Raw genomic sequence first — 18370 nt, 5'->3', positions numbered from 1 at the left:
TTACAGCCTTTTGGTTTTCCACCTTTAGGGAGTGATATCTACTTGACTTCTTATCTTGGGCAGCATCTAGGTGTATATTATAGCCCCTGCACTCTCTCTTTGAATTTGCTTAGTTGGTTAACATCTTTGAGGCTATAGTGGCTTTAGTGGTATCCTTCTTTCTGTGCCTTCCTGCTTTCTCGATTGGGCCTGATATTTCTCCTTTATTTCATTGGCTTTTCAGTGCTTTTAAAAAATTTTTCTTCAAGCTTAATAGCCAGAATCTTAGTTATTTTTGCAGAGAGAAATAGAGAGAGGGGGAAGAAAGGAGAGGTGGGGGAGGGAAGGAGAGAGAGAGAGAGAGAGAAAGAGAGAGAGAGAGAATACCATATTTTTGAATTGGAGCTATCAAGTAGAGTTTTACATACAGATTTATCTTGTCAGTTTTGTGCTACTACCATCATGGCAGAAATCCTTGCCTTGAGTGTGGTATTTCTTTTCTCTAGTCTTTTACTCCCTCTTCCAAATCTATGCAGAATATAAAAGAAAGAGCTCAAAGTTTTCTTTCAACACTGAGCTCATAATACTCTCATTCTCTTTGTGAAAAACACATTTTATGAAATAAGAAATATTCTGGAATATTTCTGCCTCACATATGCTCCATAGAATTTACAAGTATAAAGTCCAAGCCATTGTATCTTTGACATCATCCATGAGATAGGACTTCAGAAAAGAATGAGATAAGCCTGCAGGCATTCCAAGTGATTACCTTATTCTATAAACCTCCACCACAAAAACACCCTATGCCAAAAGAATCTCAATCTCGATTTCTCTGTTTTTATTCTCTCTCTCTCTCTCTCTCTCTCACACACACACACACACACACACAGCTTAGGGTTGGTCAAGCCCTAAATTGTGTGCATCCCTGCTGTCTGTTTTTCCCTCTGTTTTTAATTCCAAGTATCCGGTCTGACCCATCAGTGACAGACCATAGATTACCACAATTTTCCCTCAATTATCCTGTGAATAGAGGTACCTGCATGGTACAGATTCTAATAGTGTACTCTTCCTGTAGGCTGTACACTGGATCATGATGCATTGTAGGTAGGAATTATGTCTACACCATGTTATCTTTCCTACACTCTAGGCCCAGAGAAAGGGATGATTTTCTAGCGGTTGTTATCTTCCATCTTCTAGAGTTGTGGCAAAAGTCAGAGTTGATAAGCAGTCTAATTTTATTCTCATCAGCAACCTTTGGATGATATGAGGAAGCAGGGGAGATGTTATCACCAGCTATCAGACTGCTTTATGCACTTGTGATACTTTGACAAATTCTTACTGATGTTTTCCTTAGTAGCATTTATTCTTAAGTAAAATGGGAAGTCTTTTACTCTACTTTAACATTAAAGGCAAATTTGCCTTCTTTACAAAAGTTATTTTTTGTGTTTTATATCTATAAAACTATCATTTTTCTCAAGCTTTATTAATTTACTATGCTGTGGCCTGAACTTTGCAGATTAAAAAGGCAAGGTGAAATCACTTATTTTATGTTGAGGATGAGTAAATATACTGTTCATTCTATATTCCTGGTTATGAAGTTGTTCTTATATTTTAGGAGATAGTGGAAGAGGGCCTGGCATGATATTTAAGTGCATAACCTATGAGACCAGAGAAAATAGGAGTTGCTCCAATGTAATTAGATTATGTCATGGGTCTTCTTTTTGTGCCTCCTGTTGAGCAATAAAATACAGATATGACTAGAAAGAAATATTAGAAAACCCAAGTTGATAACCTTCAAACTCAATTCATGTTCTTGTTTGCTTCCAGACTCTCTTTTTAAATCAATATTGATTCAAAATTTTATTTATTCTGAGAAGATATGTGATTATCCAATAATTCATGGCTGTTCTACACAAATTCACTGCTTTGTCACAGTAGTCAAAAAAATCATTTTTTCAAAACTGCATTTTCAGTGCTCCTAAATGTACATCCTTCAGTTCTCCCTATAAAATCAGTCTATTAAGAAGCAGCCGGAATGCCTCCCATATGTTTCCTCTTGCTTGCTCAATGGAGTGGTAGTTGCTTCTTTTAGGCAATACTTCTAAGGTTATAACTAAAGCATTTATGGTTTGTGTTCATATAGGGAAAAGTATTTCAAACATTGATGCAAACTATTTAGAAGCCATCCTTGTGATGAGGGTAATCTTTCTTGAAATAGAAAATTTTACATCCTTGATGTAATGTGGGTGACTTACCATCCCTTATATTTAGGCAGTTACTCAGCCTTGAAGAAAAACAACTGTCATAAGGTCATGATACACTGCATTGTTTGGCTTGAGATCAGGGCTGAAGTAGCCTCATTTGCATTTCCATTAATCTTGCCATGTCTGATGTGGGGTCACGTTGCTGCCTGAGATGAGGTTCTGGAATGTGCATCATTTTCTGCATGAGGTATTGTCATCACTGGCTGATGAAACATGGTGCCATGTCCTTTCTTTCACCCCACCAAATAGATTCCTCTGTAATACTTTTGGAATTGTCTCATCCTCTCTCCCTGCTACAACCTCAGTTGGGCGCCTACCCTCTGATGTCTGAAATATGACAGCAGTCACATTGTGGGTCCCTCTGCTTTGACTTTCCTATTTCCTGTGCATCTTGCAAATACATAAACACATGGCAATTGTGTCACTTTCTCAGAAGGCTTCAGAGGCTTTGTAAGTGGACCTGAATTCCTGATATTGTGCTTAATTCCCTAACTGCTTTCCTGTCTTCTCCTCCGGGCATAGCTCTTTGTCACAGCTACCTTGTGCTTTTGTCCAGCTTTCACAAGTAACACATTCTTTCCTCTAAGAGTGCTGAAAATTCCTTTCCTCTAAAAAATTATTCTGAAAATATCACATCCAGCTTGCTGATTGAAACTTTTCTGGAATTATTGGTGTCACTGTTAGCCAATATGCCATTCATCCAAAGTTGGATTGTATTGATTTTACACTGACCTATTTTAGTTATGAGGATAATTTACATTTTTTTTTCTATTTCTCGTGTTAGATAGTCTCTCCTGAAGGCAGAAATTGTTTCCTATCTTTCCCCCCTCTACCACCATTTTATGGATGGCAAATGGAAGTTCAAAGAGGGAAAAATAATTTTCCCAAGATTATATAGCCTGTTGCTGGTAGCAACAACATTTTCTATCATGTAATTTGATACCCAATTTTTATTTCACAACATGAGCTACTGCATTCCTTACTCCTTTGTTAACTCCTACTGAACTTGACATTACACACTGGATGCTGAATTAGTCTTGGTGGTAGAAGCAGTAATTTTTCACATCAGTACAACTCTGGGAGTCTATTGACTTACCTTTAATCCAAGTTGAAATCTATCTAAAATGATTAGCTTGTGATTGTCAAGATTAATACCCTATTTTTATTTTTATAACCTAAATTAAAGATATGAGAATTCAAAATTACACTGACATTCTTTTTAAATTTGCTCTTTATATATTTATTGAGTGCCAATTATGCTACTAATCTGGTAACAGGAATAGAGTGATAACCAAGACCTAGTTCTACCCTAAAAGACCTGGTATTAATGCAGTCAGAGAAATGGTCAGGTTGTATTAGCTCTATTGTAGCAAATTGCCACAAACCTGTGGCTTAAATTTATCACCTTACAACTCTGGAAGTCAGAATTACAAAATAGGTCTCAGTAAATTAACATCAAGTCACCAGCAAAAAAAATTTCCTTCCAGAGGCTTGGGGAAGAGACCAATTGCTTACATTTTCTAGCTTCTAAAGGCTGCTTCATTCTTTGACTCATGAGTCTTCTGCTCTCAAAAATGACAGTTTTTCTCATGAGACATAACTCCAAACTCGTTTCTGTTACCACATTTCATGCTTTGACCCTTCTCTTTCTTTCCCATTCAAGGAGCCTTGTGATTACATTCAGTTCACTCAGATAATCCAGAATAATCCCCGCATCTCATGGGCCTTAATTTAATCACAACTGCAAAGTCCTTTTCTCCACATAAAGTAACATAGTCACAGATTTCAGGAATCTGCCTTGCAATACAGTATACCTACTGCAACAGTGTATATAGTGGCAGTATGGGTGTCTCTGAGATAACTGGAATTAGATCTTTACCATGGGTTTACAAATGCCCTCTACATTGATATCCAGTGGGCTCCACCAACTGGCCAGTAGAATGTCTTGGTCTTATTTTTCTTCAGAATCAGTGGAGAATTGGCAATGGGAGGTGTAAGTTTCCTTTAGCCATCGCCCAAACAACCAGGATGAGAAAGTCACATTAAACAGAGGGAATAGACTATGAAAAACACTTGATTTTGGAAAGGAATTGTAAGCAGTGCAGAATTGCTGGACTATTAGCATTGAAGAAGGTGATGATATAAGAGAGATAAGGCTGATGAGATGTGCCAGATAATGGAAAGCCATGTTTTTTGGGTTAAGAAGTGGAACCATCACCTTACAAGAAATGGCAAAGAACATGATTCTTGATCTTTGTTAAATTTAGGAATTTTTAGGGTTCGAAGAAGGAGAAGAGGCAGGGGGGCCGGCACTGTGACACAGTAGGTTAATCCTCTGCCTGTGGCGTCAGCATCCCATATGGGCTCGGGTTCTATTCCCAGCTGCACCTCTTTCGATCCAGCTCTCTGTTATGGCCTGGGAAAGCAGTAGAAGATGACCCAAGCACTTGGGGCCCTGCATCTGCGTGGGAGTCCCAGAAGAAGCTCCTGGCTCCTGGCTTTGGATCAGCCTAGCTCCAGCTGCTATGGCCGTTTGGGGAGTGAACCAGTGGATGGAAGACCCCTCTCTCTTACCTCTCTCCCTCTGCCTCTCTGTAACTCTTCTTTTCAAATAAATAAATAAATCTTAAGAAAAGAAGAAGGAGAAGAGGCAGCCAGTTAAAGCAGAGAAAACTTTATTTTAGGATAGACAGCACAGGAGGGTAGAGAGTGGGATTTCAGCCCTGTCACAGAGAGTGAGCAAACATCTGAAGTCAGGCTTCATCCTTCGTGGAAAGTGGGCAGAATCCTTCATAAAGCTGCTCTTTGGGGGAGGTCACATGGACATGCTGAGTGGCACATGGACCCTGATAAAATGGATGGGGGATGCACAGAAAAGCTCATTTATAAAGTTTACAAGGTATTGTCTCAGCAGTGTGCAATGTCCCAGGTGAGGGGCTTTGCCTGGCAATAAACATTCTGTTACCGGAGAATGGCAGGGTTCTTGTCTTCACACAAGAAAGAATTCACGCGTGAGACAGAGTAGTGGAAAGTAGAAGTAGCAAAGTTTATTAGGGTAGGGACATCCGCAAGAACGGATGGGCACCTCTCCGGACAGGACCTGAGAGAGTGCAGTCGCTCAGAAAGAGTGGAGAGATTACACCTGGCCAGGCAGGTGGGCGACTCAGCATAGAGGCAGAGGGCTGAGCCGCCACTGTCTGGTTGAGGCCAGGGTTGGGGTGGGTGGGTTTAAGGAGATGGGTCTTTGTCTTCACACATTTCTTCCTGAAACAAAGGATTTTATGGATGTAAATGTTAAGAAGCTCCTCTCTGAGTTTTCCCTTGTAGGTATCAGACAGGAGGAAGGGTGAGTAGGACCCCCTAGAGAATCAGGATCCTGGGAGCAGGGTGTTTGAAATGCAGACACTGGGCTGCATCTGGGAGATTGTGGAAGATTTGTCAGGCAGAAGGGGTGGGAACCCCACACCTGGCAGGTTATCAGGTAGAAGGGGGGCAGGGCAGGATGCAAATACCGGGCTGCCCCTGAAACATTATCAGGATGACTTTGAGATGCAGATGCATATGCTAACACAGTCTTCTCTTTAGGCCTGTTACACACACATAAGCTCATATCTAACTTCCTACCTAACAGTTCCACTAGCCTTTAGGTTATCTATCTGTACCCAGTTTCATTGGGTTTGGGGTTAACTACTCATGGCCTAGCATGTCCTAACAATTCTTTGCTGAGTTATAGAGAAAAAGGAAACCCCTTGGTTGGATGAAGCAATAGGCCCTCTTTTATAGACACACCATAAATCCATACAGAAAATAGAGTAAATCCTTTACAGGCTATTGCTGAATATTAAAATGAACCTTAATTTTTCCATGGTTGTTGGAAAATTGTCTGATCGCTTGCACATAGTAGGTCTTTAAGCCCTCTAAGACTTGTTTGTTTCATCTTTATTCCCCTTTTGTTCTTGGAAGTACATGAGGTTCTCATAGGAGAATATTGCTGAAGGAATAAAATTAAATGTTTTATATTTTTGCTTTTTATGGCTGATCAGTGGTAGTTACATTGTCATTTTTCTTTGACAAACATATTGCTGTCAAAGAAAAGACTCTTTCTAATCATGACTGGCTGCTTTATCTTGCCATTTGCTTTTAGTTGAGTCATTTGAAATCTGAACCAAGAATTGAAGTAATTACTTCAACTATTTTCCTTAATCCTTATAAACTATTTTTAGTTTAAAAAAAGTTACACTGTGTGAGAGCAGTGCAATCCTTTAACTACAATAACAAATGTGTAGCTGCCCCTAATAAATGTTTTTTCAGTGACTCTATTATCATAATAATTTTCATGATCAGAAATTCAAATGGACTTAAGAAGCTTACAAATTCTTACCTAATTTTAGTTTTTTTTTCTTCAAATGAGAAATATGAATTGTGCTCAACTGGCTAAGCTCAGTGACAGTGAGGTACTGTGGCTCTTTTCATTTAGCTTGCCTTTCAGTCTGTTTTTTCCAGAGATGCAATTAGAGCCTGTGAAGCCTCCTGTAAAAGCACTGCCCTGTATTGGTTTGCAGGAAATAAAAAATTTGCATGACAATACACATTCTGCCAGCACAGGGCGCAGGGTGAAGTCATCACTCTCCAGCTGTTCTTACTATGTATGAAGTTGGCTAAATCTTATCATCTGACTGTGGTTTAGGGTATTTTCCACTGAAATGTAAGGCAGCCAGGATTTACAATCAGAGTGTGGGCTTTTCAGGCAGATTTAACAATGGTATTTCATATACACTGCAATCCGCCTTTTCACTTGGTGAAGTACAAATCACACCAAAATTGAAAGCCAGCCTAGATACTTTTAAGCTAGTTTTGCTATTTTTTTTTATTTAAAAGCAAATAATTACAAGATCAGTATAAGTTGTTAATGCTTTCATTCTGTCTTTCTACTCATGTATGGCATTACTTTGAGATCACGATGAGCTCTTCCTTCTAAGTGCTTCAATCCAGGCTTTGGGGTTAGACCGTCTACCTTGCAGTCTTACCTCCAGTTCTTGTTAGCTGAGGGCTATGGCAAATTAATTCATTCTTCTATGCCTCAACCTTCTTATCAGTAAGATGGAATAATCATTATCCATATTTCAAAGAATTGGGGGGTATTAAATTGCATAAATCTTATGCTTCGGGGTCTATTGCATTGCACAGTTTCAAGGGAGTCTAATTAGCATTGTGTTCTATGTAGAACTGTGCAAAATGGCTGACTTGGGAATAAAACACTTAGAGCAGTCCCTGGTACAAATAAGGATCCCTTTCGTAATCATTTGGTATGTGGAATTTATGAGCATCTTTCTTGAAATCTTTGACTTTTTTGAATGTCCCATTTCTGTGTTCCTTCCTACAACTTTATTTGCCTTTTATTCCTTTTTTTTTTTTTTTTTTTTTTGACAGGCAGAGTTAGACAGTGAGAGAGAGAAAGGCAGAGAGAAAGGGCTTCCTTTTTCCATTGGTTCACCCCCAGTGGCCGCTATGACTGGCGCGCTGCAGCTGTTGTGCTGCGCTGATCCGAAGCCAGGAGCCAGGTGCTTCCTACTGGTCTCCCATGCAGGTGCACGGTCCAAGGACCTGGACTATCCTCCACTGCACTCCCGGGCCACAGCAGAGAACTGGACTGGAAGAGGAGCAACTGAGACAGAATCCAGCGCCCCGACTGGGACTAGAACCTGGGGTGCTAGCGCAGGCGGAGGATTAGCCTAGTGAGCCGCAGGGCCGGCGCCTTTTATTCCTAACGGTAGTGTTTCCCAAAGCTCATATACATCATGATAGCTGCTCTTCTCTTCATTTACCCAATTAGATTTGGTGTTTTTTTTTTTAATTTTTTAACTTTTATTTAATGAATATAAATTTCCAGTGTACAGCTTATGGATTACAATGGTTTCCCCCTCCCATAACTTCCCTCCCACCCGCAACCCTCCCCTCTCCCGCTCCCTCTCCCCTTCCACTTGCATCAAGATTCATTTTCAATTCTCTTTATATACAGAAGATCAATTTAGTATAAAGATTTCAACAGTTTGCACCCACATAGAAACACAAAGTGAAACATACTGTTTGAGTACTAGTTATAGCATTAAATCAAAATGTACAGCACATTAAGGACAGAGATCCCACATGAGGAGCAAGTGCACAGTGGCTCCTGTTGTTGACCCAACAAATTGACACTCTAGTTTATGGCACCAGTAACCATCCTAGGCTGTCGTCATGAGTTGCCAAGGATATGGAAGCCTTCCAAGTTTGCCGACTCTGATCATATTTAGACAAGGTCATAAAAGACAGAGTGAGGATAGTAACCAATGATCCTAAGAGTGGCATTTACCAGGTTTGAACAATTATACAGCATTAAGTGGGGAAGAGGACCATCAGTACACACATGTTGGGAGTAGAGCCATTGGTGGTAGAGTAGAGGTTATGATTACAAAGGAATGAGGCCCAAGTGCACTAGACAGGGCCTAGAACAAAGGACAGAGTCATTATTAGAGGAGCTAAGAAAGGTGCTGTCTAAGCTACAAGTAATTTTTCTGATTGAGAGGCAAATAGAACCTGATAGAAGGGGCTTGATAATAATCTGTTGGGCTTTAGGCCTTGTAAATTCAGAGGCCCAGACCTATCTATCTCTTCACATGGGGTATATCCTAAGGGAGGTGTGAACCTCCTAGGGGAAGGCACTCTGTTGACTTTCATTACTTGGCTGGCCTGGGAGGAGAGCTGGCCAGGTAAAGGCAGGGGGGCATCTCTAACAAGAAATTTACAGTTCTGCCTGCAATGTTGCTGACCCTACTTGACCATCCCCTCAGCTGCAGTGGTCACTTTGGAAGTTGGGCTGAGTGAAGGGCTTTTCAGCTTAGAGCCAATAAGATCTGTGGCTCTGACCTGGGCATCCTTCGACTCCAGGGCAGGTCCATTTCCAGTGATCCAACTCTTGGCAGAGCTGCCAGGGCTCTTCACAAGCTGACTTCTGCTGAAGCCCAGGCTTCCCACATTGAAAGCCACTGCAGTGGACTGGCCTGTTGGGTCTCCTTGAGGGCAGATCACTGTACAGATCAGCCATTAATAGGCCTGCCACCCATTGCTTCTGATGCCGAGCTTTCTTTTCCTCCTGGTTTGTGTTAAAGCAGACCAGAGGATGCAAGTCAAGGGAGTACCCAAGTCCCATCTCTAATCTTCTATGGCCTGAACTACAAGTCTATAGTCACAGGCATGTTCTGTAGTAGTTTTTCTAAGGTAGACAATGCCCATGAGGAAAATTATATTCTCACTTTAAAACTTTCTTTCCCTTTGGTCTGAAAGGGAGGTTTTTTCTACTTACTGTATACTTCGCTGATGGCGAAGTGAATCTAGCTATGAGATTATTATTTAAGTTCTTATTTTGGCTATGCTATTGCAGAAAAATGTTAGCCATCTCTTTTATAAGGTCTAAAGATTAAATTGTGCATCCTACAGATTCCTTCATAATAGAATTAGTTTCCTACCTTGAAGAGAATAGAGAAATGAAAGAACAAGTTGGGCTTAGAATAGAGAAATGAGGGAGCAAGTCCTAGATCGCTTGCTGACAATAGCAATATCACATGAATACTTAGCAAACCGTTTCAACCATTAGATAACAACTTAAGAAAACATTTACCAGAAGGTCCAATGCCTTCTATAAATTTTAAGAATCATGTATTTGAAAACACCTCTTAAATATCTAACATGGTGTAGTTTGTTTAGCCAGTAAACTAAGCACAACCATCTAAAATGTTTTTAGTTTCTTTCTACCAACAAGTCTAAAACATATGATACACAGGTTCAGGTCCCACAAATTAAAATGTATCTTTGATTGATTTTAGCAGCTTAAATTTATGGACAATCTTATCTATAAGCCATTTAAAATAAAACTCTTAATAAAATTTCCCCATGTGGACATACAATATGTACACACATATAATATAGCATAATAGACCAATATAGCAATTTTAATAATAGCTTTTAAAATCTTTAACTCTTTTTGTAGATTGCCAATTGATTTGAGTTGCTTTTTGTTTTTAGTAACCTCAGTTAACCATACTTTCTCTCAGTTGGTGCTGTTAATACATTATTGGCTTCATCTGTTTACAGAGCCATCCCAAAGTACTGAATACAATAAAAGTGGCTGGAAAAAGTCCATAGGAACCTATAGGAGTTGGTGTTTTGTGCACAGCTAGAGTTAAGGATTGCGTATGAACTGACGTAGAGGTTGTGAAATTCAGAATACATTCAAAAGTCCAGTTGTCCCTAAGTTTGGCAGTATATTAGAATCTCCAGACCCATCCCAGATATTTGGAACATTTGAGTATGTGTGAGAATGAAGTAGGGGCGGGGAAGGATTGTTAAATGTTGTACTCCAGAAAGGTTTTGAGATAGTTCAGCTATCAGACAACTTTAGGAACTGGAATCTCAAGCCAAGCATAATACAAATATTGCTATTCAAAATCAGAGTGGAAGATCCAAGTCAAAGAAAGACCACTGAGGACAGAGGATGGGTGGAAAGTAAAGCCAAAGTTCAGAGTTAGCCAAGAGTTTGCTAGCTTGTCCATTTGTGACCCCTGCCTGGGCCTTGTGGCATCCTCTGAATTTCTTACCATACAGAGTTGAAATTATGTCTCAAGTTTCTCTGGTCTTCAAAGTTTAAATTTTACAATCCATTCTCCCACTGAGAGTAACCCACTCTCCATTTTAATGATAAATTACTGGGATAGAGAATCTGACTGGCACTCCAGTGTCCAAACCAGATCCAGTTGATCATGGCCAAAGAACAGGCACAATGGAGAAAGATGACTGCTGGAGACCCCTGTGGATTGGGGGCAGGGGCATCAGGGGCCAGAGAAAGGAGAACCTTGACACTCCTAAAATTAACTGTTGATGTGCAGGAATCAGATAAGCAGTCCAAATAGAGAAGCTGCCCATGTATTTGTCAGAGAATGTGGTACTGAAGTACACACAGACAGGAAGTATTTTAGATGCTTTCCCCTGGAGATAATGTTGAAGGTTATGACCTGTAGGATCAATTTGGCTTCCATCAACTGAGTGAATCATGGATCCCAGAAGCATCACTCATTAACTATGTGACTATGGATGTATTCCTTATCTTTCCTGAGCCTTGTGTTTTACAACTGTAAAGTAAGGCTAATTAATAGAAATTTCCAACCTACCTACATATTAAGAATATTGTGACAAAGTAAGCAAAATAAAGCACATAAAACCCTTATCTGATTTGATTAGATTACACTGTATAAATGCATTGAAATCTTGCCTTATACCTCGTTCAAATGTACAAGCATTGTGTGTATTTAAAAGATTTATTTATTTATTTGAAAGGCAGAGTTACTGAGAGGCAGAGGCAGGGAGTGGAGAGACAGAGAGAGGTCTGCCATCCATTGGTTCACTCCCAGATGGCTGCCACAGTCTGAGCTGTGCCGATCTGAAACCAGGAGCCAGGAGTTTCCTGCGGGTCTCCAATGCCAGTGCAAGGACCCAAGAACTTGGGCCATCTTCCACTGCTTTCTCAGTCCACAGCAGAGAGCTGAATTGGAAGTGGAGCAGCCAGGACTCGAAGTGGACCCATATGGGATGCCAGCACTGCAGGTGGCAGCTTTACTTGCTACGCCAAAGTGCTGGCCCCAACATTATGTATTAGTCAAAAATTTAAATAAAAATTATATTTTAAACAGCCTTCTATTTAGTGTTTAGCACTTACTACTAAAACATGTTAGATGTTATTATTTTCATTATAATAAATCACTGTATACTTGACAGTGATGTTCTCCTCTGTGGAGTTCATTTTTTTTCATGATATAAACTGTATGACTTGCAGATATCTCAAGACTTGATTCACTCCCAAGGCTCTGATTTTTTATTTCCAGTTTAGTGCTGGACATTCAATTGGGTTTCACTTCAAACTCAAAGAACCCAAAACAAACTCATGTTCTTTTTCTTATAGCTGTCTTATAAATTCTTTCAACCACTGATGTTTTTGTTTTAATAGTATCAATCCTCCCATAAATCTAGGTAAGAGACCTAGGATTGATTGAAGATTACAACTTACAGATCTGGAATTACTTGATTTGATTCCACATCTGAACTTTCTTTTTCTTTTTTTTTTTTTTAAGATTTATTTTATTTATTTTGAAAAGCAGAGGGTGGGAGAGACAAAGACAGAGGGAGAGACAGAGAGAGAGGGAAAGACAGAGAGATCAACATCTTCTGGTTCACTCCCTAAATGACTTCCATGGCCAGGGCTGGGTCAGGCTGAAGCCAGGAGGCAGGAACTTCTTCCAGGTCTCCCATGTAGGTGCACTTGGACTGTCATCTGCTGCTTTCTCAGGCATATTAGCAGGGAACTGGATCAGAAATGGAATAGTTGGTACATGAAATAGTACCAATATGTGATGCCAACATCACAATAGGTGGCTTTACCCATTACATTACAATGCCAGCCCTAGCCCTAACCACACCCTGTTATGATTTGTCTTTTGCATGTGATTTATATGGTTAATATTAAACATTTACAGATGAGAGGTAGGGTTACTTGCTAAGTGCCAAATACTGTTCTAAGCACTTTTACTGATATTAATTTTGTTCTCATAATGACTTTCTGGGAAAGGTATTATGAATATCCTCGTTTACAAATATGGAAACCAAGATTTCAAAAGTAAAATGACCAGTCTAGGGTCACTCTGCTATTCAGCACTGGAAAGCAGGCAATCTGACGCCAAAGTCCTTGCTCCTAACTCTGGACTGTGCTGCTGCTCTGTGATGTGCCTTGAATCTCACTTCTATTACTTCCACCACAACTTGGGCAGTGACTCACATTCATTTCCCTGCTGCTATTGCTATAGATTCCTATGCAGTCTCCCCTCCTTCACTGTTATAATACAACTTGCATACTGTTGCTAGATTACTCTTCCTTAAATTCTGCTTCTACTGTCATTACTTTGTTCAAAATCTTTCTATGGTCCTGTGGCATATGACCTGCAAAATAAATTCTTCCATTCCTTTTTCATTATCCATGTCTCTAATCAGGATGATCTTTTCAACTCACTCTTTGTTCTACCACTGTAGCCTCATTCATCTGCATGAGTTTAAGCTTTACCTACTAGTCTGACAATGTTGTGGTTCTAGGAACCCTTCCTTTCAGGTTGCAGTTGAATATGACCTCCTCTTCCCTAGGAGTCTCAAAGTACTATCTTTCTACTTCTGCTATGATATCATTTTTGCCCTGTATTAAATTTATTTGTGTTCTTTTCTAATTTCTCTCCCTGTCAGTCTGTTGAAGATAAAAATATGTGCTTCACTAATCCTCATGTCCCCAGGAGTATCTCTTTTTAAAAATATCTTATTTATTTATTTGCGAGGCAAAGTTACCAATAGAGAGACAGAGAGAAAGGTCTTCCATCCACTGGTTCAGCTCCCATATGGTTGCAATGGCCAGAGCTGGCTCCATCTGAAGGAAGCCAAGAGCCAGGAACTTCTTCCCATGGGGGTCTCCCATGTGGGTGCTGGGGCCCAAGCACTTGGGTCATCTTCCACTGCTTTCCCAGGCCATAGGCAAAGAGCTGGATTGGAGAAGAGCAGCCAGGACACGAACCAACACCCATATGGGTTGCTGGCTCCACAGAGGATCAACCTTCTATGCCACAGCACTGGCCCCAAAGTGTCCCTTTCAATGCAGAACAGATAGCAGATGACCAATAAACAGTTAGTGGATATAACATAATTGTAATTTCATTCACCTAGAATGTTTCTCTTTCCTTCTTTGTTCTGTTTCAGTCTTTCAAAAAATCTACCTTCTTGAATGGAACTCACTTTTCAGAACTTTGTAACACTTAAGACTCATGTTACATGGCTTAGCCCATTTCTGCTATTATCACAAAATACCTTAGGCTATGACATTTATTTATCATGTTCCACAGCTAAGAAGTCCAAGATCGAGGCACTGACACATGTGGTACCTGGTGAGGGCTGCTCTCTGCTTTCAAAAGGGCCCTTCTTGCTGTGTCTTCATTTGGTAGAAGACAAAACGAGAGGGACACTGTGTCCTCATATGCCAAAGACATGGAAAGGCAGCAGCTCTATCAGGCCTCTTTGGTTAGGGCATTCTTCTCATTCCTGAGGGCTGAGACCCTACCACTTAATATTATCACATTGAAGATTAAGTTTCAATTTGAATTTTGGAGAGTCACAAATACTCAGACAAAATAACTTAGTATTTTTTTGTCTTATGTGACATATGCATTGTTCAGTGTTGCAACACTTTTGAATTCCCTCAGAGCCCTCAGCATATAATAAGTGCTTTATGAAAACTTACTGACTGATTGGCTTTTGGATTCTTATTGCAAAGCTATCCTTCTTTTACTGTTGTTCTGTCCTTAGCCCATGATTATGTCAATAAGGTCTCTGAGTTCTCTGGCTTAAAGACCCCACTGAGTGCAGGCACAAGCTGGTTGCAGACACACAGAACATTTTACCAGCTCCTCTAAAATTCAGAACTTAATTCAGTACCAGGCCTTCCCATAGGAACAAATTCTTAGAGGAGTGTGGGAGTGAGTTGTGGGGGAATAGTTAGGAAGTTGGGGATTACAAAATTTAGAACTTTTTCCAGGAATGACTTTACAGAACTTATTACTGTGTCTTTTCACACAGTACATGCAGGGGGAAATAATCCATTTTACATTTACATTAAATCTTTTAAAGATGAGGATTGGGGTGAGTGTTTGGCATAGAAATTAAGACACATATTAGGATGACAGCATCCCATATCCGAGTGCCTGGGTTTAAGTAGCAGTTCGGTTCCAAATTCCATCTTCCTGCTAATGCACACCCAAGAAGGCAGCAGGTGAGGGCTTAAGTAGTTGGGTCCCTGCCATCAAAATAAGAGACCTGGATTGAGTTTCTGGCTCTTGGTTTCAACCTGGTTCAGTCCCAGCTGTTGCAGGTATTTGAAAAGTGACCAGTATATGGGAAATTTCTCTCTCTCCCTCTGTTTCTCTCTTTCTCTCTCTGCCACTGAAAAAAAATTTGCAGACTGAATCCAATGAGGTACTCATGATGTGGCTGGAAATAAGGGATTCTTGAGAACAGCAGCAGCAGCAATAACAACAAAAGATAAGGGTTAATATGAAAGTTAATATATGACAGCCATGATGCAACAGCATGATGAATGACTACAGCATCTTCCTAAATGGCATGCATACCGATAGATCTAAAAAAGAAACTGAAATAACACTCACATAGCATATTATATGTATATTATATATATATAATATATATATTATAATATAATAATATATATAATATATATATATTATATGTATATTATATATACATAACAATACGGTACAGACCAACAGTGACTAGTCCTTGAATTTCAAAGGAAAACTTGATTTACTGATTACCAAGAGCAAAAGGAGAACTAGGATAAGTAGGCATCTCACATTTTACTGTGTACCTCACAAGTCCTCAGCAACTGTAGGCGATGGAAGATGGTAGAACAGTTTTGGAAACCTGGATGCAAATCTACAATGTTACTCAGCACAGTGGGAGAATATGTGCATAGGACACATGGAATGTGGTCCTCCTTAGCCACTCCTCTTTATCTTGCTTCTAGCTGGAGAGAGGAAAGTTATTCACGACAGTCACCAAGGCATACCTGATATTTTGCTGGACCAAAGAATGAATTCAACTTTGAACTGAGCAGGGGACTAAGCCAAGATACAGATTCTTTTAAATTAATATTTTATATTTGTATGACATTTCCACTTGCTTATATGCTTAAAAATGTCTTTGTTTTAAATGCAGGTGAGCCAAGGGCATATGATGCAGATTTCAAGGGGCCTATTGCCGACAGGTAAGCAATTCTTCTCTGTGAATGTATAATTTTTAAAAACACAGGGAGTTTATTTTTGGATGGGGGGCACCGTTTTCTGGTCAATGGGGAATTTTGTCCAAGATGAGGGGAAATGACTTATTGTGCCTGAATGGCACCTTATTTACTCAGGCAGAATATAGAGTATAAATATTTCCATGAATCACGAATATTCTCACCTGTTTAGCAAAGGAACTGCTTTAAGTTATTAGACAGAGAGTTTATATTTCTAAAAAGGAGAAGCCAAAAAAAATGCTGTATGAAATTTAACCACTTTGTGGAGAAGCAAACACATTCAAGTGGTTGTTTATGCACCTGTTTACTCTGTGACTAACCATTGCAAATGCAGAGTTGCTATGCCAACTTCTTCTGTGCCAGGTATATGTGCTACTCAGCTCTAAAAGCAGAGCACTTTCTTAGAGACAGTCACTCACCAATGCCTCATGTACCCTTTAGACTGCTTTAAAATGCTTGAGGGAAATATGTACTCATCTCTGCTGTTGCTCACCCTCTCCCCACAGTTGTATGGCATTTTAAAATTAGCCAATAATTCATAGTACTCTTATTTATTTTAGCCTCCATTCCCAGGCTTCCTGCTAATCAAAAAGGGAGTTGTAGGGTAGAATGGCTAAATAAGAAGTGCCGATTATGCTGTTGGTAGCTATTTTCCGCTTAGCTGTGACTTTGATTTCTGGCAGTTACATGTCATAATAGACCGTGATGTGAAATAGCGATCACCATGCTCATTTGCACTTGCCAGCCATCAGCGTGCACATTAGCATTCACTATTATATCCCGGTGATATCCCAGCTTTCCAGAGATGTATATTCAGTTTATTTTAACTCTGTAAAAAGCCAAGTAATTTGTTTCAGGTAACTCATTCAAAGGTATGCTTGGAACAAAGATGCCTTTTTTAGACTTAGTCTGAAATCTGTCTCACATTCTCTCCATGGTAACACCATGAATGTATTTTGTTGTCCAGTGTACAAACAGCCTCATTCAATGTGGTGGTTACTTTTACTGTAATTGTATTCATTTTACCATAACTAGTTTTTGAGAATTGAAAATAGCCTATGGGCCTCCGAGGACCTTTAGATATAACCCAAATTCAACAGTACTAATAATTATGATAAATAAGCTGCCATATATGGACAAAGCAAATACAGATTATAGGTGTGCCTTTCCTAGCCATCTAGAAAAGAGAGGAGTTAAACCTGGCTCATTTCAGGTGTAGGGTGGATGTGGGGTCTCCCCATCTTCACCTACTTGGATTTTAATAATGGGACCATGTCTATCAGGTAAAATCTAAACAACTGTGATAATCACTGTTAGGAAAGAAATCTACTTTTATCAAGGGTCTTTTGTGATGTCTCAGTCACCAGAAGGACATTCAAAGATAAAATGACCATTCTGTGGGCAGACCTCCCTCCTTTGCAATGCAAGAACAGACAAAAGTGTTGCAAAAATACAGGGACAAAACTGCAGGAAGGCACAGTGGGCCCATTTGTAACTATGGCAGGCAGCAGGCTTCTGTACTGCCCCAACTAGGAGCCAGATTAGGACTTTTACCAATTCTTCATACTGCCCCTAGCAACAAAGCCAGCTTTAGCAGCGCCTTCATGTTGCTCACTGAGAGATCCACAGTCTTACCAGATATTTAGCCAGACCCTTACAGCACTCTCAGCTTATTAATCTGCTATGTTCTGCTTGCCTTTCTCAGTGCTCAAGAACAGTGTTTTGTATATAGTTACTGCCCAGCTGTACTCTTTAGAGATGAGATGGAAGAATGGTGATGACGCTGTGGGAGAAGCTAATTCAATATCCCTTTTTTTCCCATTTACCAAGAATTGGGTATACAGGAGATATTGCCCCATAATATTGAGGAAGAAAATGGTGATTTTGGTAGTTTCAGTTGTTCTCAGCCTCAGTCTTTATCCTTTATATGCAACAGAATCCAACAATGGTTGGTTAGTGTTGGATTAAAATTACAAAAGTGAAATTAGTGTCCTACACTATTTTTGACAGTATCTTAGAAAATTAGAAACAAAACCTTTTTTAAAAATTCTTTGTGAAATATTCCTCTTATGATTTAGACCTAAGAAAAATGTTTATTTAATAGAGAATAGATATACTTTCTTCTGAGGAAACTGTGTAACCCACTATTTGTATTCCTGGACCAACTTGTAGGAAATCCACTGAAAAAAATTATATA

At 39.7% G+C, this 18370-nt stretch overlaps 1 protein-coding gene across 7 annotated transcripts in view; it reads left to right on the top strand.

Annotated features, from left to right (window-relative positions):
• SLC44A5 (solute carrier family 44 member 5) overlaps positions 1-18370 on the top strand; it is a 440515-nt gene that overhangs the window by 265480 nt on the left and 156665 nt on the right. For all 7 annotated transcript variants that reach the window (XM_062191562.1, XM_062191561.1, XM_062191559.1 and 4 more), the window contains one exon: positions 16092-16140. In XM_062191562.1, the coding sequence (XP_062047546.1) occupies positions 16092-16140 (49 nt within the window). The remainder of the gene's footprint in view (positions 1-16091; positions 16141-18370) is intronic.

This window comes from Lepus europaeus, chromosome 5 (assembly GCF_033115175.1).
Source record: "Lepus europaeus isolate LE1 chromosome 5, mLepTim1.pri, whole genome shotgun sequence".
NCBI lineage: Eukaryota > Metazoa > Chordata > Mammalia > Lagomorpha > Leporidae > Lepus > Lepus europaeus.
This window is presented reverse-complemented; position numbering and strand designations above follow the sequence as displayed.